Source organism: Salarias fasciatus, chromosome 10, assembly GCF_902148845.1.
Source record: "Salarias fasciatus chromosome 10, fSalaFa1.1, whole genome shotgun sequence".
NCBI classification, from domain to species: Eukaryota; Metazoa; Chordata; class Actinopteri; order Blenniiformes; family Blenniidae; genus Salarias; species Salarias fasciatus.
The window spans coordinates 15040688-15065503 of record NC_043754.1 but is presented as its reverse complement, the minus strand read 5'-3'; the positions used below and the strand labels follow the sequence as shown (position 1 = coordinate 15065503).

General features: G+C 44.9%; 1 protein-coding gene across 3 annotated transcripts in view; it reads right to left on the bottom strand.

Moving 5' to 3' along the window:
* Positions 1-1795: 1795 nt before the first annotated feature.
* The window catches only part of rapgef6 (Rap guanine nucleotide exchange factor (GEF) 6), a 74141-nt gene continuing 51120 nt past the window's right edge, over positions 1796-24816 (bottom strand). For 2 of the 3 annotated variants that reach the window (XM_030100603.1, XM_030100604.1), the window contains 15 exons: positions 24328-24342; positions 20624-20864; positions 17834-18001; positions 17442-17657; positions 15748-15959; positions 15074-15197; positions 12933-12956; positions 11715-11935; positions 10781-10954; positions 10318-10464; positions 10053-10172; positions 8355-8634; positions 6498-7036; positions 5245-5586; positions 1796-5063 (listed from right to left, as the gene is read on the bottom strand). In XM_030100603.1, the coding sequence (XP_029956463.1) occupies positions 5041-5063; positions 5245-5586; positions 6498-7036; positions 8355-8634; positions 10053-10172; positions 10318-10464; positions 10781-10954; positions 11715-11935; positions 12933-12956; positions 15074-15197; positions 15748-15959; positions 17442-17657; positions 17834-18001; positions 20624-20864; positions 24328-24342 (2846 nt within the window). In that variant the 3' untranslated portion in view covers positions 1796-5040. The remainder of the gene's footprint in view (positions 5064-5244; positions 5587-6497; positions 7037-8354; positions 8635-10052; positions 10173-10317; positions 10465-10780; positions 10955-11714; positions 11936-12932; positions 12957-15073; positions 15198-15747; positions 15960-17441; positions 17658-17833; positions 18002-20623; positions 20865-24327; positions 24343-24816) is intronic. The other variant, XM_030100605.1, reaches the window with a different exon arrangement.

Here is a 24816-nt window from a genome sequence, read left to right as displayed (position 1 = left end):
GCGAGGGAACAAACAACTCATATTTTTAAATGTGTGAGAGCACAGTCACACTGACACACACACACACACACACACGCTCAAGGGCAGCGCAGAGACTGTTACAGGTGACAGATTATTTTCCAAACTGTTTTGCTTTACAAATTTTCATTTAGACAGGAATATGTTAAAAGCTGCCCTCTCGTGTGTGTGTGTGTGTGTGTGTGTGTGTGTGTGTGTGTGTGTGTGTGTGTGTGTGTGTGTGTGTGTGTGTGTGTGAGTGTGTGTATGCAAAACCCTCAGGTGGTAAAGTTTCCGTTTTCCCACCTCCTGCTTTCGGCTTCTGCTACTGACAAAGTCATAACTTCAAAGTCAAAACAGAGGATAGGTGGGACACACACACACACACACACACACACACACACACACGCACACGCACAGTCTTGTATTTCTATCCTTGTGGGGACCGTCCATTGACTCCCATTCATGTCTAGCCCCTAACCCTGACCCTTACCCTAACCCTAACCCACACCACAACAAAGCCTAACCCTAAAGAAATGTTTTTGCACTTTTACTTTTTTCAGTAACAACAACATGGTCAAGAAAACACTGTTTCTCCTACTTAGGACCGGAAAAAGGTCCCCACAAGGCACGTCGTTCCACGTTTTGCTATCCTTGTGGGGACATTTGGCCCCGACAAGGATAGAAATACAAGAACGCACACACACACATGCACACACACACACACACACTATAAGGGCTGAGTGTCCCCGTTTTTTTCCCCCCCCATATTTCCTCCCCCTGCCTTCCAGTGGGGCTTTTTCGCCCTTTGTGATGTATAATTGAAGCTGTGTGTAATTTCACCGACTCGTTTCCAGCTGAATCCCACTCGGAGCTGAACTCTCACTCCTCTTGTGGTGGTGGAATATTCTCTCTGAAGTGGAGAGGCCGGCTCTTTGAACGAGCCTGGTTAACATGCCTCTCTGCTTCCACCCCGACCCGTCTCCCATTACACATCATTCCAACTTCATCAGCGAGCGCAAGAACAAAGTGTCTTTAAGAAACACTTGAGACAAACTTCAGGCTGCGCTAAACTTCAGCCGCCATCCCTTCAATTAGTCCAACTTCACAGGAAAAGGTCAAACATGGCTGTCCAGGGACCACACATATCATCTATAGCTTATTCTATATGGACGCTGCTTAGACGGCACATTTTCACTGCTTTTCAGCAGCATTAAATCAATTTACACTGCCGGATTCACTCACACACTGCCAAAGGGGTTTAGTGTCTTGTCCAAGGACACTTCGATCAATGGGTGGAAATCGGACAACTCATTTTAGCACTGAGGTCACAGTCGAACAGCTTCTGTGCGTCTGCGGAGGGAAGCACCCTCCACGGCTCAACCGGCTCGCCGCTCCATGTGACAGTAAACCTTTAATGGGTGAGAAAAGAGGAGCCGACCTTGAACGTGGTGCGACGCTCTCAAACTTTGATCTGAGCTCAGACAGCAGGGGGGGCCACACTGCAACGTCCAAACAACAGGCCAGTATTCTGATGCAAGGGTCGAATTCAAAAGAAAAGCAAAGACGCGGAGTTTGTCTCCAAAACAATAAATGCAACCTGAATGCAAAAGCGTTTTACGTTCTGTAATAAAAAAATTAATAATTATTTATTAATTATCATGAATAAAGACCACAATAACACAGGAGTTCCGAAGCAAACAACAGAAAACACATAAAAACCTCTTTGCTTAACAGTTTTATTCATTGTCCAAATTCATATCAGTAGACTCAGAGAAATAAAAGGCATTTCTTGTCCTTTTTAAACATTCTCTTAAACAAAAATATAACAACTATTTACAATCACTTGTAAAAAATACATAAAAAGCATACGAGCCAAATCAGGTTGTCTTTCTAAAAGACATAAGTTACAACAGCTAGAAGTGTGAGACGAAAGCAAACGTTAAGCCACAGACCAGGTTAATACCTCTTTGTACAGATTGTGCAGCTCACTCACCACATTGAAGCTTATTGTTGTGCATTTCTGCCATAATGCCAAAAGATGTCGACATAAAACACATTCACATCTCTCTTATTGCATTCCAGATACCCATAACAGGAGGGTGGGGGGAGGAGGAAGGTGGGGGGGGGGGGGGTAAAATTACAATCACAGAGGGGTTTGGGGGCATTTCAAAGTCTTTTTTTTTTATGTTTTAATTTTCTCCAGTTGTAGAAACACTGACATGTTGTGCCCGCCGTGTTGAAAGCTGTTCAAATACCCCATGAAGACCAACTGAATATATGTAAATGAGGGCGAAAGAGGAGGTAAACGCAAATGACATTCAGCCCTGAAGGGAGATCGTTGTTGGAGTTCAACTACTGGAGTGTGAGAGAAAAATCACCGGACTCCTGAATCTGTTTGTGCAGAGAAAAAAAAAATGGAGCCAAAATGTTTAGTTTCACTACAATTCCAAACTTTCTCTATTCCTGTCATCCTTGCAAACAAGTGGACGTAGCATTAACAAACAAACGGTCAATGCAAAGCGTTAATACTGATTTGTGGTTAAAGAGTCTGAGGAATATAGTTGTGCAAAAAAAAAAAAAAAAAAAAGGATTGTCAGTTTCTGACACTCAGTCTGTAGGTTTTGTCAACATTGTTTTCAAGAAGGAAGGATCCTGATGTTCACAGTGGGTGATTTTATAAAGATCTGTTGGAGCGAAATCCATCGGATGAGCTCAGAGAGGAGGAGAGTTAAGAGTCTGAAAGTCCCGCAGGGAAGAACGTGCAGAAACCGAGACGCTACGCTTGTTCTGGTTCGTCCAGAAGATCTTCAAAAGTCCCCTCAGTCCCTCTATACTAGAGCTAGCGCGAAAGCAAAACCGAGCGCCCACACCACACGCTCCATCACAAACACAATGTTGATCCTACCCTCACACACCGCATCCCAAAAACACAGCAGCATTTACACTCAGGAGAGCAGAAATGGCACCAACAACAGAGTGAGGGGAGAAAATGGGTCAAAACCAAGCAAAATCAACAAAAACAAAAATTCCTTTAAAGATTCCTGCCACCCCCTTAAAAAAAAAGGAAAAGGGCAATCACAACCTTGGATTATTTCTTATAACAAAATATTCAAAAATAGCCTTTATAGAGGACTCTTCTCTCATCTATACATGATCAGTTGACATTAATTTATGGCAAAAGAAAACAACAAAAATATATATGTATAAATTCATATATATTTATATAATATATAATATATGCCATGTATATATTAGCATCAATCATTTCAAGTCTTGGTGTGGCAACAAAACATAAACAAAAGAAGCGTCACAGAGCACGAGGACAACAGCAGGAGGAGGAGAAGAAGAGCGCGGAGTTTTCCAGTTACGCCCCTGCCGGAACCGCAGATAAAAAAAAAACACCTTTCCCGTTTCAAATGTACAAATTTTGCTTTCCGTCTTTCGATACAAATAAAAACTAATTTCAAGCACATCCTTTTAAATATCCTACAAGAGCACGGCGGCGGATGAGAGGGCTACGCAGGCTGAGCGGGTCCGCATCTTCCTGAAGAGACTTTACAGGGTCGGCTGAACGCGTTCAGCTGGATTCATAGAAACACTGTAAACAGAAGTGTGTAAGCACGGGTGTAAACACTGCTCTTGCTTTCTGTGCACACCTGCACAGAATTTCGGCATGCCTGTGTGTGCGTGTGTGTGTGTGTGTGTGTGCATGCTCATCGCGGTGATTTATCGTTTTGCTGTGCCCGCTGCCGCAGAAGGAACGTCGGGGCGTTCTACCGTACAGGAGGCTTTTTGTTCTTCGGCTCGTTGATAAAACAAGTTAGAATACAGGTTTTCGGAGGCAGCGTGCCGCTAAAGTACCGACAGGACGAGCAGCTGGGGTAGGGGAGGGTGTGTGTGTGTGTGTGTGTGTGTGTGTGTTTTTAGGAAATCTCAGTCCAATAAGTGCTAAACACAAACAAACGAGCTCCCAGTTGCTCTGCGGCGCTCAAGTTCTCATTTTCCACTGTCTGTGCAAAGAGTGGGAAAACATGGCGAGGGGCTCTCGGTGGCTCTGGAGCAGGGGTGGCAAACATGTGGTCGGCGGGCCGAAACCGGCCCGCTGTGCGTCTCGGGAACTACTTCACAGAATGTAAAAATTAAAACAATGATAGCAGCGGAAATTATTCTCACAACAGTTTTTTGATTTGGACCCGCTGCTTTTTGTAAAACTAATATAATACAGAAACAGATGGAAGCCATGCCTGCACTGAAAAGCTCAACGACAAGATTAATATTCTGGATTTGTTTTATTTCCAGATTACAGATGTGCTGAAACTGAGATGAATTAGTAGAGATTGTATGTGGCCGAGTTTGACACCCCTGCTTCAGAGGACTTTCGAGCTGTTTTCAGAGTGAATCCTAAAAATAATCTCAAAATGACTTTTTTTTTTTAATCATTTACATTCATCTTTTTGAGCCGACGGCCGTTTGCGAAACATCGATACAAAACCCTGACGAGCTCAATATCACACCCGACGACTGCTTTCTGTCCCTTTGTCTGCTCCTCCTCACACCCACACTTTGCAAAAGCAGCTGAACAGAAGAGAAAGTAATCACAAAAAAAAAGAAAGACAAAAAGAACGAACAACTGTACAACATCTGTATAAACAATACAAAACACTTTGAGACACGAGAGCTTGAAGCGCTGAATGGAGGTACGAGGTGGTCTGTTTCTTCTCATCACTGTCGCTTTCCTTCTTCTTGTTCTGTCCTGGTGCGATGTGATCCGATCGCACCAAAGTTTTTTTTATAGAGTATCTAAAATCGTTCTTCTTCGTGAGACTGGTTTAAAAAGAGGAGGGAGTGGTCACGTGAGCGTGCCGTCACTCAGGCGGGCCGGGGGCGGGGCTTGGAGGATGTGCTCTGACTCGTAATGACAGCGGGCTGCTCACTCAGTCCGAAACCCGGTCAGCACGACTTGGTCCGAGTGTCAGGACGTGTGTGTGGGTGTGTGTGTGTGTGTGTGTGTGTGTGTGTGTGAGAGAGGGTTGTTCGTTTCTACACCGCTGAGACTTGTTCATCTGGAAAGAGAGAAGAGACGACAACGTTTAGCCTACAGAATCCTGAAAAATGAATTTATAGCAATAACTTTTCTATTTTTTGACATTGAAGCAAGGAGTTTTAAGGAAGTGATTAAGATCACTGTTCCAGAAACATTACATTTAGATGATTATTTGAGACCCGTGATCTGTGCGGACTCACCGTCCTCGCTGTCGGCCAGGTCCTGCGGAGGGAGGCAGATGCTGGGCGGCCTGGAGCAGCCCGCCCGGCCGTCTTGCTGCTGGAGGTGCAGGCCGCCGGCCAGCCTCCGCGCCTCGGCCAGGCCGCCGGCCGCTCCGGGGCTCTGCAGGAGTTTGCTCCTCTGCAGCGCCACGCTGTAATCGGGAGGCCTGAGGTGAGGGGGTCGGGGGAGCTGACCTCCGGGCCCACCTACTACTCCGTCTGTGAGGCCGAGGTCCCCCAGAGCCAGACCTTGGTAGCCTGGAGGGGTGGGAGGGGGAGCTCGGTAACGCTCATCCTTGGCAGGGGACGTGACACAGTACACTGGATGGAGGTGAGGAGCCAAAGGAAAAGAGGAGGGGTGGAGTGAAGGAAGGGGAGAACGAGGGAGGAGGAGTGATTGGGGAGGGGGGGTGAAGGTGACAGGAGGGGAGGGGGGTGAAGAGGGAAGGAAGAAATTAAAGAAAATATAATAATGGCAAATAAAAAAATAAATCAATGTGATGTTTCAGGAACACAACTGACCGCTACGCATGCATCAAAGAAGAAGTGTCCAAAATTAAAAGAAAAATATACAACTGATGAGATGGATGGCTGCAGCACATGAGAAGCCACACTAAACCAAGAACCACACTTCATCTCTATCGCTTATTTACAATTTTAGATCATTATCTGCTTGGTGCTTGAATCAAAACTGAAAAACTCGTAACTTAAGAACTCGTAATTGATAGCTGATAAGCTTTAAGATAACGACAATATAAAGCAAAACTCTCACATCTTACATTACGCTGAAACACAGCTAAAGAAGTAAAAGAATTCGATCTTCTCAAATTAAAGGATCCTATGAAAGACATTGCAAAAACTATTGAAATGAGAATATAATTAATCAGAAACTGAATTTTGTATCACTTCCATCACATGTGGAATTACAATAGCTTGAGTGAGATCTGTTTGAGATCCCAGCACAAGAACTGAAAAGTGAGTAACGGCTGCAAACCCCACTTATTTAGGTAAAAATGTGTAAGAAAAACCTCGTTATGAGGCATTGTTGGTCTTTTAAATGAGAGCTGATCACACTTAAAAGTCCAAGATCTCTCTCTCCATTTATTATTTTTCAGCCTAGAAATAATAAATAAGTCTTTTTTTTTTTTTTTTTTTTTTTAGCATGGCTGCCTGAAGAGAGGAGAACTGCTACACAGATTACAGGGAATCAAACTGGTGACCTGATCCCTCACCTATCAGGCCCTTTTCTGTGCTTGATGTCACCGTTTTGTAGGCCGGATCTGTGCTTTGCCCTCCATCCTCGTGGGCCGGCGAGGAGGGGTTCTCCGAGGTGTTTCTCCGCTTTATCGTCCCATAATTCCCCTCGTAGGTGTCGGACAGCGAGCTGGACGAGGCCCAGCTCTGCCGCGACTGATTGGACAGATCTGAGCTAGAGTTTCTGGTGTGCTGCTTGGAGGCGTCGTCGTTCGTCGCCCACGCGGGTGTGGGGGCGGCGGCGGCGGCTTCCACCTCGGCGATCGGCCGGGACAGCTGCGTGTGCTTGAAGCCGCCCAAGTGCGTGTGCGGGAGGCCATGGATGCCGTGGTCCCAGGGCCGGCAGGAGGAGACGGGGAGGCTCTGGAAGGAGTCGTGGGAGTTGGAGGAGCAGGACGTCCAGCTGCCGCGGCCGCTGTCAAGGGAGGTGTGGTCCGGGGTCAGCTCCTCCGTAGAGATGGAGGAGGTGAAGGTGGAACCTCGGGTGACGTGTCCTCGAGCTGGCGATGAAGAATTACTGCAGACGGAGGGAGATGATGAAGACGTGAGATGATCTGCACTCTTCTGCTCTCAAAATGTGAAATTAAAGCAAAGCAGGAAGCAACATGCTGAAAACTACATGAACAAATAGAAACTGTAAAGAAAAGAACAGCAAGAGTCCTAAATATAAAACAACAGATCATGTTCGACTGGGAGAAGAATATGTAGGAAAAAAGTCTTAAATTCATGACGTTTAGCTTATTTCAAGAGTTACTATGTGGCTTAAACACAATGGCTCATGCGCATACATCCTGAACAGAAAATAAAGAAAACTCAACTTCTCTAAAACCCTTTTCAGCTCTTTGGCTCAGCGACATCATTTCACTGGCAAAGCAGGTACTCCATCAAACACAGCTATATTTCATAAAACAGGCGGCTGTTATACAGCCAGGCAGCTGAGGTAATATAACATCAGAAAAACGAGATAGGTTATTGCATCCGATGAAATTTTAAAGTCTCCTCTTTATGAGGCCGAACGGCCTGATCATGAAGGAACAATAAACAAACAGCAGACTGTAAAAAAAGGGGGGAAAAAAGCTGTGTTTGTTTACTCAGCCAGATTAAAAAGCCGCCTGCGTTAAAACCGATATCTCGTTAATGGGGAAACGGAGGAGAGAGAACAGTAATAAATGGGAGTCGCTCATAAAAGCTGAGGAGTTTTACCACTTCCTGTTGGCTGAGTTTTAATGGGGAAAGAGCGGATTTGATGTCCGGATGGGAGAAGGAAACTGAAGAGTGGATGGCTGCTTCCGTAACTACTTCCTATTTGTGTGTTGTAGGCTAATGGCAGTTTTCAGTGTTTTTCATTATTGTTCATCCTTTTTCTGAGTGAGAGAAAATATATACCTGTAAGAATTTAAATAAGTTTGTTTTATATTTAGTAAGTGAAATATTTCTCAATTTGATTGAATCCAGAAGGTTCCGAGACTATTGTGCTAACTGTGAGCATGTCAATGGGTTTTCCCATAGAAGTTAGCATTAAGCTTTTTAAAGACTTTTTTTTTTCATAGTGCTTGTTGTGATTTACTGTTCCTTCTTTTTGGCGTTTTACGGTGTAAATATAATTCAGCCTTTACATGATTGGTCTGTCAGTTACGAGAGATATCTCTTCTCACCAGAGTTTGTTTCACTTACAAAGCTTTTTCGCGTCTCTCCTCTATGCACATACATCTATAATTCTGCATATATCTATGTGCATACCGCTTTCCTGCTGCTTGGTTGTTAATGAATATATTACCATATCTAGCTAACAAATCAAAAGTCAATCTAAAAGAAGAAGAGACCTCGTTGATTACCTTGTGCTGGGCTGACTGTAATCAGCATTTAAGTGTGCGTGAGTCGCCGCCGAGCTCTCAGCGACCGCAGACGTCGTCGTTGTCGTCGTGGCGGCAGCGGCGGCCGAGGTGACGGAGGGGGCGGCGGCGGACGTGCAGCTCCTGTTGTTGCTGCTGCACCGGTCGTCCAGCCCGGGAGCCGGCACCGAGTCCACCGAGCAGATACTGGAGCGCGAGGAGATCTCGCTGTGGCTCGAGTCCGACAGGTTGTCTGCCTTACCGGCGGGAAGGAGGGCATAGCCTGTGGACACGTTCAGAACAGGACGGTGAATGTAGACAGAAATACATTTAGAGATACACGAATTTCCTTCTCCCATTACCTGGTGAAATGGTAAATAAATACATAAATAAATATACAGACAGGGGCCACCAATTGCCCATACTGATGTCAGTGGATATAACTTCAAGAAATGATCAAGGGAAGAAACAGTATAAAAGATACAGTGAAAATCCTCATGTTCACAAACTGTGAGGCATTGCAGTTATGAACACTTAAGGTAAATCAAGTTCAAGGGATACAGTCTGTGTGAAAATGACTGGAAACACATCCAAGGGGTAAAAATTGGGATTTCATACCACCCAAAACTCTGCAGAATCAAATTAAGCTACCAGAAAGCGAATGCTGTAATTAAATGCTGCTGGCTGCAGAGGAAAGACACAAAGCTGCTTCTTCTCTTTTAATAAACACTTGAAATGATGAAGGCACTCAACGAATCACTGAGCAGTAAGAAAAAAATAAACCAGGCTCAACAATGACAAAAGATCCTTCAGTGTGATTGAAAGGTTAAAACTCAAATTAATTCCCATTTCAAAACACACATTCTGCTACATCTGGCTGCTGACAGTGCAACTTTTCAAAAGATTCACAACATTTTTTTCCCTGAACAAACAATCTGTGCAGAACTAAGAATGTCAGTTTTCACATCTGAGCTTCCTCAAACTCTTAAAACATCACTGATTTAGTGAAAGTCAGGCTCCTGCATCAGATGGATTCTTAGTGAACGTAACAATGTGAAGATGAAGTCTCAGAACAAACTGCGGTCTCCCTTCACTGCTCTTCTCTGTCAGACTGTCCTCGACACAGCCAAAGGAAGGGGTTGGGACTGATGGACCTCCCGGGTCTCTGCTCCGCCCCTCCTTGTGCTCCGTCTTCAGCTGAGGAGGAGAAACCCTCCCCTGCTGCCTCCCTGCTGCTGGGACGAGGCCTGCCTGCCGCCGGTCTCTCCCTGGAGCGACTCCTTTCCCTCAGCGCTCTGAATGGAGACAAAAGCCTGGTCCTGACTGGAGACTCTGGAGATTTACCGCTCATGAACCGGGGCTGGGACGGCGGCTGTGGCAGCAGCAACACGGGTGTGAGCCCTGGAAGAGCGGGACACCCGGTGTGGACTGAATGCGTCCCTGTCCAGGTCTGCGCTGGACTTCCTGCTCTGACTCTACGAAACATCAGGCCCGCTTCGCTCCTGATGCTTCGCTGCCTGGATCTTCCTCTCTTTGGCTCTGGCGAAAGCAAACCTTTCTGAAAAGTTTCCGTCTCCTCCATTTCTACTGCGTGTCTCCCCTCCTCCTCCTCCTCCTCCTCTTCCTCCTTCAGCTCTGTCTCTCTCTCCCTGCTGTGCTGCCTGGTCATCAGCTGGATCCTCTTGTGGAGGAGAGCCCCACCTATGCCGTAGCTGCGCAGGCTGACGGTACCCGTCTTTGTGCTGGCATCGCTGGTCAAGGAAGACGAGGATCCCGACAGGTTCATCTGGCCGGAGTTCTGGGACTTGGCCACGCCTCCCACTGAAGATAAAAAGACAGCGGACAAAAAAAAAAAAGCACAAGTTCAAGGAAAGGCTTCAAAATGTGTCTGGATGAATGGAAACACGGGATCAACTTGTGGTAGGGTGGATGAAAGCATGCTGGGAAAAGCAGAGGAGAGGGAGACCTTTGCGTGGGGAACCCTGAGGTGACACCGTGGGGCTGGAGTGAAGGGAGGAGATGGAGGACACGGTGTCGTCCGACGGTCTCTTGCTGCTCCACTCCTCGGAGGAGTTGCCTGGAGGCTTCTTCGCCACCTGGGGCGAGTTGGAGTCTGAAGAAGACAGAGGAGTTCAGGCACCCGATGGGGCAGTTACATCCTGAAAGCACTTGTATATACGCTTCTGCCTTGCTTTGAAAATACGTCTTGAAGTCACATGAACACAGAAAAACTCTCTGCCTTGCTGGATTTAACATGTTATTTACTGAATGTAAAATCAGTAAAATCATTTTATCCATCCATTTTCTGCCTATAAGTGATGTCTGATGGTTACTTACACTGAATAAAATGGAGCAGAAAGGTGAGCAAATAGAAAAAGTCGTTCAAAACAGGATGATTGTGAAAGAAAGACGTAAAGCATGTAGCTCACTGGGGGTGCCGATGTCCTTGGCAGTGCTTTTCTTCCGGAGGGGGTTCAGCGGGACCTGGACCTGAAGGACCTGTGACACCCTGTTCTGTGCCTTCCCGGATGGCAGAGCCGATCGTAGAGACACTGGAGACATGTCCGACTTGGTCGATCGCCTCTCACTCAGGTTCTTCGACACTAAGCACAAAGGAAGACGAAGAGAAACGGATCAGAAATCAGTTCTGACAAGAACCAGCAGGACAGATCCCATCAGGCCAGAACGCCGTCACCTCTGACATCACTATGTTGTAATTGGCACTTTATAAATAAAGCTCAATTACGTAAATTGAATTGAATTTTAATGATTGAAATCTGCTCGAATGAGACTTTGACATTTACTATGGTTTTAACTGTACATCTTATGCTGTGAAAACTCACAATTAGAAATAATTTAAGATGTCTGGTTGAAAAAAAAAGGAAAAAAACTACTTTCCCATGATGATTTTGAGAAGGTAGGCATACTGGACATTTCATTGCTTTCTTTGTTCAAACCTTTCGAGATTTTCTAAAATATTGGTATCACTGTTTTCAGAAATCATAAAGGTTTGATGTGGAAACAGTTCAATCCACTGACTCTTGTTTCATCAAACAAATTCACATTTAGATTTCTCTCAGCCTTCAAGAAAAAAAATGCACCTTATGTACTTTGTGAGAGAATTTAATCAGCTTCAATTCCTTTTCTGCAGGACATGTTCAAAACACTAGATGGCAGCATAGGTTCATAATACACTCATTCAATTTGTTACAAAAAAATTATCCTCTGACAACATCTGTTCAGTTAACAATATTTGAATGAAATTTCTGCTTTTATACATTTTGTGGCTACATGATTGATTTTTTTTCATCTTATTTAAAGTTAATGACATCCCATGAATCAATGACGCTCTCTGTTACTCACAGGTGTGGTAAGCTGGCTCACACTGCAGGGACATGATCTGGTGCTTCTCCTCATCCGTCTCCACTGTCAGATTAGAGAGGTACTGCTTCACCTTCCTGGCCATCTGAGCGTCCTCGTACAGCTTCTTGGCGTTGAGCAGCGAGCTGCGGCGCACTCGCTTCTTGTGGGCGCCGCCCTGAACGTCCAGCATGTTGGAGTTGGTGCTGCCCTGACTCAGGGACCTGGCGGAGGACAAAGATGGCGGAGGAGGAAACATGGAGGCAGAGAATAGCGAAGGGAAGAAATGCACACAGATGAAAGATGACAGAAAAGAGAGGGGGGGGGGGAGGCAAATAATCATTACAGGTGTAAACCCAACAGGGAGAACGACTTCCTCATCAAACAGTGCTTCACTGGATGTCTGTCTTTGTATCGGAGCATTGCGTTTTAAAACAGGACCATGCAACTGGGAGGGAGGCAGCACTCCCCGGTGTGCCATGCTATCACAGTACAGAACAGCAGGTCATTCTGTCAGATGGAGGCAAAAAGGGTTAGGAAACAAAAGATGCGCAACACTCGATATGGGGGAATATTATGCTGGGATGCACTTAGGAGGGAAACAACAAAACCTGAGTCAAATAGTATCTATAAAGTACTCTCGCGGTGCGTTTTGTCCTGGTTTAAGAGAAGGGCGAGGTGCCTTCCATATGGAGCTTTTGGCTGAGGTTCAAATTTCATTCTTTACTTTTGAAACAACAGCGGAAAAACCATATAGCCTGAGTGCATGCTGGGAAACTCTCGGGAAGTTTTCACCGTCAGCGAATGATGACCCAGAATTACAGTGCTGCTTGAAAATGTTGCATTATTTTGTACTTTCTGAAAGGAAGTAGCCACATGAAACTTTTCTGGGGGCATTTCTTATCCCATTAAAATAAAGAGATTTCATGTGTGTTGATAAAGTTTAATCCTCTTGTATTTGAAGCTACTAAATGACTCAAACACACAAACTGATGAGCAGACAATGAGAGGGTCAATGATGGGCTTCAGCATGGTTCACGTGAACGGGCACTGCAAATGGAAAGGTTATTTACACGGAAGCACGGGCGGACACACTGACAGAAAAAAAGAAAAGGGGGGCACATGCAGAGTTTGTGGCGGTGGGGGGATGCAGGGTGGATCGGATTTCTGCTGGTTCGGACTCGAAACCAGGATGAGACTGGCAAACCAGGACAAACTTACCCTAAACTCTTCCACCTCTTCTTCCTGCAAGCAAGAGGCGTGAAGATTGAAGCGTGACTTAGAGACAAGTTCAAGGGTCGGGGACGAGGGAGGTGGACGAGACAAGACTATGTAGAGGTCATGCCACCACAAACAACAAGAAATGATTGGCGATGGGAGGACACCAGACATCGGACATCTCCCCATATCGACCTGAGGTGTGTGACGGATGTGTGAGCGACACAAACACCGCAGCAGGCTGTTGTCACGAGTGTGTAAAATGCAAACGTTTATCATATATGTTACGATTTTCCAACAAATGTGTGAAATGAAAAGGCTGGATATCAAAACTGGTAAGAAGGGCGGCTCCTTTCAGACTGATGCTCACTTCCACACACACTTTTTCTTTCATCTTTCTATAACGCCTCCATTTTGAAAACTTGTGATTGCTAAAGTTCACTCTCATTTGCAGAAATAGGTACAATTATGCTGCGTCCCATTTGAAAGTGACGAGCAAGCAACTGCTGCAAACACTCATTACGGGATGCAAGTAAACGTTTCCTCATAACTTAATAGATTAAATGGCCAAATGAGATGCAGACAGCTGCATTCAGACCGTTTCCTGCTGCACACACCCCGCTATTTCTTTCTTATAATGGCTTTGGAAATTGTTATCAAAAGCTGAAGTGTTTTTTTTTTTATGCTTGCAGGTGTGCAGAGGAATATTTGTTCAGAGTTTAGATTTGTTATTATCATCAGTATAGAAACAGCAGAGAGTATTCATAGGAATCCAAGTCTCAATATTCCTTCTTTTAAAGATGCTTTTGACCCTTTAAGAAGACAAAAATATTGATGTGTGTATTATTTCTTAAGCCAAACTCAAACTGTTTTAAACAGATATGGACGCTCCATTGAGGCTCGACACTTCAACATATAGCCTGAACATGAACTCTTTAAGACTACAACTACAAACTTCAGTCTTTATTTAGATTATTTGCAATTAATGAATGGGAATTAATGAAAAAGTGGCTCGCTATTTAGAAGCAGACTCTTTAAATATTATCTTAAATACATTATACTACAGTAGGTGGTTGGAATACATGTTAAAGGCTGAAAAAAATCTACTGCTTTTCGTAAATCCCCACTTTTTTCTGATTGTATTTATCATCATTCTGCATGATACCTAAATATTAATATGATTAGTTGAATCTTAGTGTATCTTTAGGCGACCGGGAGAGTTCGGATTATCCACCGCTGAAAAAGAATAAGTTCATTTGAGTATTTATTAAATATAATTGGCTGTAGACTGAACAACGTGCCCTAAAGATGACTTGTGAGCATCTTCTTCCCCATGTCTGGAGTTTGCAGAGTGAAGGGCGTGTCTGCAGGGGGCAGTCATGCACTGCAGCAGTGACGGTGATCAGAACACACACACACACTGAGTGACACAAACTACACACTGCGGCTGGCATCAATTCCACCCCCGGCTCCGCTCGGCCCGTGGCTCGTGTCCTCGGCTGGTTACATTCCATCAGAGGAGGGCAATCAAAACACCGAGCGCAACAGGCGGGACGGGGAGCGGAGGGGAACTGATTGGACCAGACCTGGAGTGCGCCCCTGATCCTGCAGGTGGAGGATCCAGGCTGGCAGGGCGGTGGGGGAATGGTGTTCCTGCGGTGAAACCTTTTTGCCAACATTTGCGGAGTTCAGAAGTGTTGTAACACCTTGCATCAGTTTTGTTATTCTGGGCTTTCTGTCTTCTCTTTCTGAGAAGTGTCAGTTTTGCTGCAGTCTGGCTGAGAGGAAACAGGAAGAGCCAGTTCCGAAGATACACAAACTTAAAGGAAGTTCACCAACTGATAGTAAGTGATTTTCATACGACGTGCTAAACCACTGTGACCTAGCACACTTATTTACAGTAACTAAACTGAACATTATCATAGTTTAAAAAAAGGTCATGTTGAGCTCTTTTTTTTTTAGCTCTGAATTGTAAACTATCATGACATTTAACTCATGTATATGGATAAGGAGTGTTTTTGATTGACATGTGACTTTACACAATATAAATGTGAAATATTAACTGAGATTTGAGAAACTGGCTCTAAGCGTCACTACGTCCAGTAAAAAAGAAGACCATCAGTTCTGCCGTCAGGACAACCAACCTCTGTCTGAACATGAGCGCGGGGTCCATGTTGGCCGAGGTCATCCGCACCACGTGCCTGATCTCCTTCGCAATCATCCGCAGCTTTTCAAAGTTCACCAGACCGTCGACACTGGAGTCATTTCCTGGGGAAAGGAACGTCACACGCGGGTGAAGGAGGAACGTCTCAGCGTGAAGGCAAGCTGTCAAAGTTGTAATGGAGATAAATGATTCGTATTTTTGGTTATTTGCAGCAGTATTTTTAGGTCTCGTCTTCAAAGCGAAATTCTCCTTCTCTGATCTATTTCTTGTTTTTCCTGCACGGGATCAAAGTAGCGTCTTTTATTTAAATTTAGACAGATGGGGCTGTGTCTGAGTGCTTTTTTTTGTAAGCTGCAGAGTAAAAGAAGCTTATTTTTCCACCCTTAAAAGTGTATTCGCTTTTTTTTTTTTTTTTTTTCAAAAGCCAAAGCTTTCGGAGAAGTTTGCAGTTTTGACCTGACTCAGTGTGATCTGTTACAAAGGCGAGATGGGGAAGTGATTAGCAGAAGTAAACCTTCTGGGTGAGACTGAAATTGACCTTCTGCACAACACGGGAGGAAGTAGGGGCCGCTGAACTGAACATGTCAACCGTGGAAAAAGAGCCTCTCTCAGACTCGTGCGGGGGGGAGCTGCGAGCCCGGAAGTCTTTGCTACCTTCGTGCAGGAAGGTGAGGTCCTTCTTGACCACGGGGAACAGCGGGATGATGGGGGGCTGCATGCTCTGGCTGCTCAGCACGTTGCGGTACTTGGCCATGTTCCTGGACGGGTCGAACACGTCCTGCAGGTCGCCGAACAGCTTCTCGTACTTGCTGGGCAATTTCTCCCACGAGCTCCGCAGCCGAGCCACCGGCGCCAGGTTGAGGCCGCTGTGAGACGGAGAGAAGACGGACATGAGGGTGGAGAAGAGGGACAGCAATGATACAATTGGACACAATTACATCATTTTTCTAATATTTTTAGTCTTTTATTCTTGTTCGTTTCCTTTAATTCATAAAGCACACTCTGTGGCCTCTGTGTGGCTTTGCCCTCGGTTCTCCACTCATCTTTTATCCCCTCTTTGCACACCCGAGCAGCCGTGGCCCCGTCACCAGTCAGGTGATGCATCAGAGGGCCATATGTGCAAAGACTCCCTGCTGCGAGCAGGAGTGTAAAGGCACCCGGAGGTCAAACACTTTCGCTCTTCAGTGGTTTCTACAACGTCAAACAGAGGCTGAACATACTGTGGAGCTTCTCTAACTGCAAGTCCAGATTGAGAGAGGCCGGCATCTAAAGGAACAGAGCAACTACTTACAACAGCATGAGATAAATATTAATTAATCCTCGACAGAAAAAGAGTTTACGACTGTAAAGAAAAAAAAACTGCAAACAACGGTTTTGATCTCTGCGTCAGAGAACACAGATGTGTAGAAGCTTTCTCGTGAACGGCAGGACGTGTTGGAACTAGACTGCAAGAATACAAGCAAGGAGTGAAAACATAATGAGAGCAGAATATGTAGAAGACGTAAACCTGCAATAATGCTTCATAGTGCACTCACTGAAGTTATATATACCTGTCAGGTGTTTTTGAAAGATTTATTTCATGTTTCAAAATCAGAATGATGATCCACCATCACATGGCAATCATACAATCATTCTTTATTTCACATTTCCTTCAACGCAGTGAAATAAGTACCAATCTATAAAAGAAGCACTGATGACTACAAAAATGACACGTACTTCAAACTACTTGTCTACATTCTCCTATTTCCTTCAGTTCACTAGAGAGATGCACAAAGTACTGAATATGGTCACGAGCCTGATAAATGGGTTAAGTCAAGGCAATTTTACTAAATCGCAACCACTGAGAAACAATTTAATGCACGGTGAATATGCAAGGACAGAAACGACCTGGGCTTTTTTAAAAAATGTGAATCATGTTCTTGTTAAATAACGCTTCAACTGAAGTTAGAATTATGACTTTATAGAAAGACCACAAATTTTTACAGCAGAAGCAAATTTGTTCGTATGACAATGAACAGTGCAGACTTGATCTCATCATGTGGGTTTTATCTGTTATCGCTGCGAGACTAACATCCTCAGCTCAATCCTATCCAGAGACCGACCGCAGAGACCGGAGGGACTCACCCACAGCAGCAAACAATAAGTGGAACTGCTGCCGTGGGACTGTTACTTTAAATGCTGCAGACGTGCAGAGGCAGACGCCGAGCGGTTTTGGCCCGGACCAGCTGCTGAAGCTCATTTGACATAAACGATATCAGCGGGAAACGCAAACCGGGAACCTCTGGTAGAACAGAGAACAGGAGAGGAGGGAAAGCGCGTCCTGCCGCCATTCATCCGGGAGAACCCACCTGATAATCGCAAACATGGAGTTGAAGTTCTTGCACTCCCTGCAGTGCAGCGCAATCTTGATGAAGTGTTTGATGGTCTTCATCCTCTTCAGGGCGTTGGGCTCCTTCAGGATCTCTGTGGCGACCCAGAAGGTCTCCTGGTTGATCACTTCCTCAAACTGCTTTAAATTGCCACTTCCCACGGCGGAGTCTAATTTAAATAAGTCGTCCACATACCTGAAAGAAAAGACAAAGACTCAAAACACGAAAATCCTCACGTTTTCAGATGATAAGGGCATGAAGCAGTTATTACATTTATTTCCTTTTAGAGTGTGTGTCTTAACTAATGAAACTTTAAATATTTCATGAGTGTTTCTCAGCAGGCTGCACTCCAAACAAGATAAAGTACTCACTCTGTGGACTCGATATTTCTAAAGAGTTCAAAGTCCCTCATGGAAAGCTGGGCGGCGACCTCCATGGTGCTGAGCTGCAGCAGTGAGATCTGACTCTCTCTGAGGAGGTCCTGCGCGTCCTCATCCGAGCACAACGTCTCCGTCTCCATGTTGTTTTTCAGGTAGTACCTGCAGGGAGAGGAGAACATTGACAACATGTTGAAGCTGGAGATATCTATGTAATCGATTGCCTCCATCGAGCCTTTTATAACCCAGACGATTTAATCTGGTGCATTGGTTTCAAAAAATCTACAGCAAAGAAAATGAAATAAAGTGGGACATCAGAAACCTGTTAGAAAGAGTGCAGGACGTGCGGGAGGTAACACTTTAAAGTGGTGTGTATTTTTAGGACGGCTGATTGCTGCGGTCCCCTCAGATGCTTCAATACAGGCTCCAGAGGCAGATCATTTGGTGGACAAGATCAGGTTTTTTTCTCCTCAGCTTGTTTTTTGCACACTCAGTGGATACTGGATAAACCTTAAATGTTCTTCACTTTTTTGTGTCAGATGGAAAAATTTTCTATCTCGACCTTCAGACTAATTGAAAGGAAGTGCACAGTAAGACGACTAGTGGCCGAGTGAGGAAGAAAGCAGAGACATTCCTCTTTAAATATCGGTTCAGTCTTTTTTTTTTTTTCCTGTAAAGTGTTCAGCCTTCTCTCCTATAGCATTATGTGCTTTTATGTTTATAAATCTAAAACCTCCATCTAGTTCGCCGCTAATGGATTTGTAATGTGGTCATCTAGGGACGCAGAGCCTCTGAGCACTAACGGCCTGAGTGAGGAGCCCCCGGGGGCGAAGCGCTGGCGGCGAGGACGCACCTCCAAATTGCTCTCTATTACTGTGCACGAGGAGTGAGGGCGGCCTGCAGGGTGATTACACTGAATGGATATGTGCAGCACAGGAGCTTGACATCAACAAACCGATTGCAAGATTTGGAGAAGCGAGAAGCTGAACCGGAGATATGAAAAGTTTGGGGGTGATTGTAACGAACGGCGTGAAGCTGTTCAAGAAAACTCTGAAACTGCTGAAGCGGTGAAAGCTCGCAGCATAAATTAAAGTCGATTTAAAGTTTACTGTAACACATTTCACTTTATAAAGACCAGTAAATGCTGAAAAAGTGGAGGATGTGAGAGGGAAAAAAAGGGGGCTGTTAAAAATTAAGAAAATAAAAGCCCAAAGATATATATTTAATGTTTATTGGCCACCCTGTGTGGCCCTTAAGTTTAATTCTTTAACATGGCCTGCTGTTCACAATGAGGGTTTTATACTGCTTAAATATAAAGGAGTTGGAATGAAAAGAGGTGAGAGAGAGAGAGAGAGAAAAAAAACCGAGACGAGCGGGGAGGGAGGAGACGAAACAAAATGAGCAAACAGCAACTGATGAAAAGAAAACAGGACCTTCGATAAGAAGTGATGAGCGGAGACAGGAGAAAAAATCGGAGATGGATGGGAGAGAAGTGAGGGGAGGAGAAAAGTGGCGAGGAGCAGAGGAGACGGAATTAATGACAGACGACGTAAAGCTGAACAGGACCGGGCGCGGCAAAGAAACTGGAACCGAGCCACTGTAAACGGCCGCTGGCAGGGCGCGAGTGTGTGTCTCAGTTTGTGTGTGTGTGTGTGTGTGTGTGTGTTGATCTTCACGTCTCCCTGGCTGCATCTATATGTGTTTTGGCAGCACGAATAAGGGCCGCTGTTGGGCGTAGTTTGCGCCCCCGGTGGACTTCCTGTCAATCACTGGCTGCAGGCGGAGACGAGACAGAAGAGACTGAGGAGCACGACAGCAAAAACCATGTCCGAAAGACTCGAAATGCCCACGAAGTAACTGCGACAACTAAATTCCTACATACACACCGACGCATGACTGTGTACCGGGAGGCGGTTGTCTGTATCTATATCTTTGCATATGCCTGCATGAGTGCATGAATAATTCCAGGCGTGCCATGGTGTCTGCAGAGGCCTCCGCCCCTGACAGAGGATGAAAAATTCATACTAACCTAGATGGGAGGGGACCGGCGAGGGACCACAGGGGATGAGGGAGAGGAGACAGAGAGAGAGAGAGAGAGAGAGAGAGAGAGAGAGAGAGAGGGAGAGAAAGCAGGCTTCATGGCTGTAGCCCAATTATCCTTCATGTCCCCCTATCTTTCATCTTAAGAGAGAATGCATCTGGTCTCACAAAGATGAAACTAACTGGGAATCTATAAAAGGGAAAACACTATGGAGGATAACAGGGGAAAACACTGCAAAGGTAAAAAAAAAAAAAAAAAAAAAAAAAAAAATGTTTGTTCTTTTGGCTTCACAAAGACAAAGCAGGAATCATTGGTTATATGGGATTTAACACATCACTGCAGCATTAAGGAGTGTTACAAGCAGCTCACAGTAAACTGCTACTTCTCTGCTCTAATGAGACAATGTGCAGCTTGTTTTTTGCTCGCAGTGGCAAGAAAAACGGTTTTACTGCACAATTTAAGGCATAGCCATTCTTGATTTATCATTCTTCTGCTCCTCTGTACCGGGAGTCCTGCTGGTTCGGTTTCCACCGAAGCCACTCAGGCAGTGTCACGCGAATCAGCTACATCACATAAAAGCAGCCTTGTAACTGCAAGAAAACGACTAAAATCCATGGCTTTGGAAGATCCAATGTAGTCAAACAGAGTTTTCTGTTAGTTAAACTCGAAGCTTACACCTGCTGTTTTAACAGCCATTTGAAAAAAGGGCTTTTTCAGTTCGGGGTAACATTCGCGCTTCTTACCTGCCGTTGAGCTGAATCCGGTCGGCCAGTTTGGAGAGCTGGTCGGGCAGCCGGCGCTGCTTTATGACTCCCTCGGGGCTCACGGACACCTCGCACAGGGAGTAGGTTTCTGGCGCCGCGAGGAGGCCGAACTCGTTGACGGTGTGGGCGACCACATCCTTGGCCGTGGTGTCCTTACTGATGATGATGTAGCAGCTCTGCTGGTCGGCCTTGAACACCCGGATCACCTGGTCTGGGATGTCTGGGGTGGGAGAGAGAGAAGGAGGACGTGATGGGAGAAAGTCTCACAAGCCAAAACTACTGGTTATCCAAGTCAAGTCAATGTGACATGATTTATTTATAATTATCTTCCTCATCAGAAAGGCTCTAAAGTTATGCCTGCCAAATTAAGCTCTCGTTAAGCGATTAATAGGATGCTTTAGCAAGCAAGGTTATTAATGGATTCACTTGAGTGTCTCATTTGGTCCAAAATCAAACTGACAAAAGTCAAAGAAGGCGTTTTTTTGCCTCACAGGAGCCTAAATTTCACTCAAATTTGCTGATGCCAAACAGAAAAGATGGATTTTTGTCTTCCACATCTCTGTTCATTCTCACATTTACCGAACTATAACTGCATTTTGAAGTTTTACATGAAAGACGTGTACCGTGTTCTGCAAGGTTGTCGAGCATGCACACACACACACACAAACACATGGACTCTACTTTTTTGCATAAAAAAAAAACCAAAACAAACAAACATGTTATTGACATCGCAGGCTACTTAGTGAACATGCAATCACACCTCAACACAATGTGGGCTTATGAGCAATCAGTGCGCCATTCAACTGTCCGCCGCATCCATTCATTCATCTCCAGCTGGGCCTGATTTTGTTTTACCGCTGTGCCCTCGTCCTGAGTGTGGCTTCCGGCACAATCTGCACTCAAATCTGTTATTTATTTCACTTCCCAACTCTCTCACACACAGCGTGAGAGGAACAGGGACTACAGAGTACAACAAAGCTACAGCAATTCCAACCTATTGTAATAATACAGGTGAAATTATACGCAACACAATTGCTCTTCATGCAATAATGAATTATTCACACCTGTAGTTTTAGTGAACCATGTTATGTAATGCACCACTCAAAAGCCCCTAATGCTACATTAAGTATTAAGCATATCCTGTAAGAAACGTGCATTATCATGTCAGGTGGCACACACCAATTTTATTTCTTAAATCCAGGGCGAAATGAAAGCTTGAATGGTTTTTTTGTGACTCCAGATTCTGGTGACTGCTGCTGTTGCTGGAGCAGCTGCACGCGACTTACTCGGTGCGGTGTGTGTTAAATAATGGAAATGTTCCCCCTGAGTGAAATACTGCATTAAAGATCCTGTGTTTGAGTAAGGAAGAGGGCACGGCCCATTAGCCACAGGCAGCCGGCTCTTCGGAGAATGACTTATGAACGCTGCGCAGTGACAAGTGGAGAGAGCAGATGAAGCTGTCAGACTGTGTGTGTGTGTGTGTGTGTGTGTGTGTGTGTGTGTGTGTGTGTGTGTGTGTGTTTGTGTGCGTGTTTCTGTGTGTACAAGTATTACTGCAATACTCTTGTGGGGACTTAAATCTGAGTACTTTCTTGTAACAGATCAAGTTCTAACTGAAAATTGATCACCTTTTAAGGTTGAAGTAGGTGAAGGGTTACAAATAAGCAGTGACTATTTAAAGTAAGTCAGTAGGAAATGGATGCAAGTCAAAGGAATCGCCCTAAAAGGTACAAAATATGGATTGTGTAATTGTGGAAGTCAGAAAACGAGAGAGATAATGAAATGAAAAGAAAAGGTGTGTTTGACTAATGTGCTTGTTGACGTGCATATTCATGCAAATGGACATGAATGAAGCGCAGAGACAGAAAGTCATTATGTGGCTCTCTGATCTGCTTGTGACTGGTACTTTAAGTGTGAGAGTGATAATGCGGGGTTTAGATTACAGCTGGAGCATCGTCACTGGCGTTATTACAGCAGCGGGAGTGTGTACAGATGACAAGCTGACGGCAAAGCAAATCACAATATTGTTGGGGTGAGTGCTGATAATGATCCCCTCTGCTTGTTTCTGCTGATTGGAGGTGGGTGTGTGTGTGTGAGCGTGTGTGTGTGTGTCTATGTGTGTGCGTGTGTGTGTAAATTCATGCAGGGTTTACTGGATCCACCTAAACGGTGAAAGTGACATGGAGGTCAAGTTAATATGGCGTCCATCATTAGTGGGTCCTGAATGCTCTCTATCGTGGTGCCAGTTTATTGCTTCATTTGCAGGCCAGTATTGGAAAGCTTTGTTTGAGACCCGGACCTTGTTTGCACTCGGCTTTTTGTCTATTTGCATTCGCGGCTTCCTCGAGTGAGGAAATATTGATGCTGGCGGTCTTTTCTCGGTGATGTATGACCTCTTTATGGACTCTGAGCTTATTGATTTTATTCACGCGATCCTGTACACTTCCTACATTAGGAGCGCGATTACTGGCTTCCTGATGAAGATGGAGACATGCATAGAAACCGGATTGTGCGATACTAAGAAACGGCTTCTATGCTAATGTAAAGTGCGTCTCTCTCTCTCTCTCTCTCTCCTCCCGCTGTGCTGCTGCACTGTTTATGTGCAGCAGGGTGGCGAGAGCAGGCTGACTGGAAGCTAAATGCTTCGTGTCTCATTAGCTGTGATTTGTGATGAGAGAGTGGGAAGCCCTTAGATAAATGGTCAACTATCACATCCAGGGAGAGAGGGCGTAATCTTGTTTAATCCTCTGGAGGGGCTGCGACCCGCCCTGTACGCAGCGGGACAATCACGGCCTGACCCAGCCAAAAACCCAATCAATTACCATCTTTAATAAAGCATCGTTCATTTTCATCAACACCAGAGGGTTTATTTGTGGACTGAGGCCAAAAAAGATTTCCACACTGGGAAACAAGGCTTGATGGGTTTTTGCAAACACAGCACTACGAGAGCGGACACACTTCCCACAATCCTCCTCCTCCTCCTCCTCCTCCTCCTCCTCCCCGCTTCTGTGTTTGCCAAAGCTTTTCCAGTCACTCGATCATACAGTCGGACGGCGTAAATCACACGTGTGAGGCGGCTGGGTATGATGGTGTAAAGTCCTGAGAGGAGAGCTGAGGATGAAGTTGGAGATGAGTTCAAAAACATGGCTTAAAATCTTTTAAAAATGTAAAGGAAAATGACGATTTTTAAGGTTTTTTTAAGCCTCAAAGACAGGGTTTGTGTTTTAATTACTGCGACAATCAGACCTGGAGGGACTAAAAGCAACAACTCCTTCAGAACGTCTCTCGGTTAACTTTGAATTTTTTGTGCCTCCACAGTGTAAAAGTCACAATTTTTGGAAAGATATCGCAAAAATGCATTAGATGGTACAATGCATGCTGGGATATTTTTTTTTTTTGTTGATACTAAATTTATCTTGCAAACATGACAACCTAACCTCTGAGGTATTAAACATTCTGACACTTGAAAACTTCATATGAGGAGATGAAAAAGGAAAAAATAAAAGAAGAAGAAGAAACTGAAGCTCAAGACTTGGTAATGGCAGCTCGTGGATGCACACATACAAAGATTAGTGTGGGGGAAATAAAAACGCTCATGAATTAAATAAAAGCTATATTAAGATGCAAAAAGACACTTGGGAATAAAGCACACTGACAGTGGCAGTGAAAGAATTTATACTTACAATACAGTCCCAGGGCTTGGCAAGCAGAACAGAAAAAGAGAAAAACACAGTAATTACAAGAGAAGGGGCGTGTGGGAGAGGCACAAAGAGACCCGGCGGTCGGAAACATCACAGAGGACAAAAAGAGCGAAGACCGGCCGAGTCTGTACTCCAGAGTTACTCTACTCGTGAAGAATATGGCTCAACATGTCGACACTGGAACATCTGCTTAAAATCATCGCCGGTAAAATGAGGGAAACTGGAGAAGAGGGAGAAAAGAGGCCGTGGAAATGAGAGTGCGGCTGCATGCGGGGTTACATGTATCAACAACGAACACAAGTGGCTTAAACAGCAGTCATTGAAAATGTGCTCGTGTTCCACCGACAGAGAAAATTCACTAGAGCCGCTTTGCGATCCTCTGAATGACAGATGAACAATGCACGAGGAAAATGTGGGTAAAGGTACAGTTCAAAACACTTAATCAAGTGTTAACTACTTCTTCACTATGAT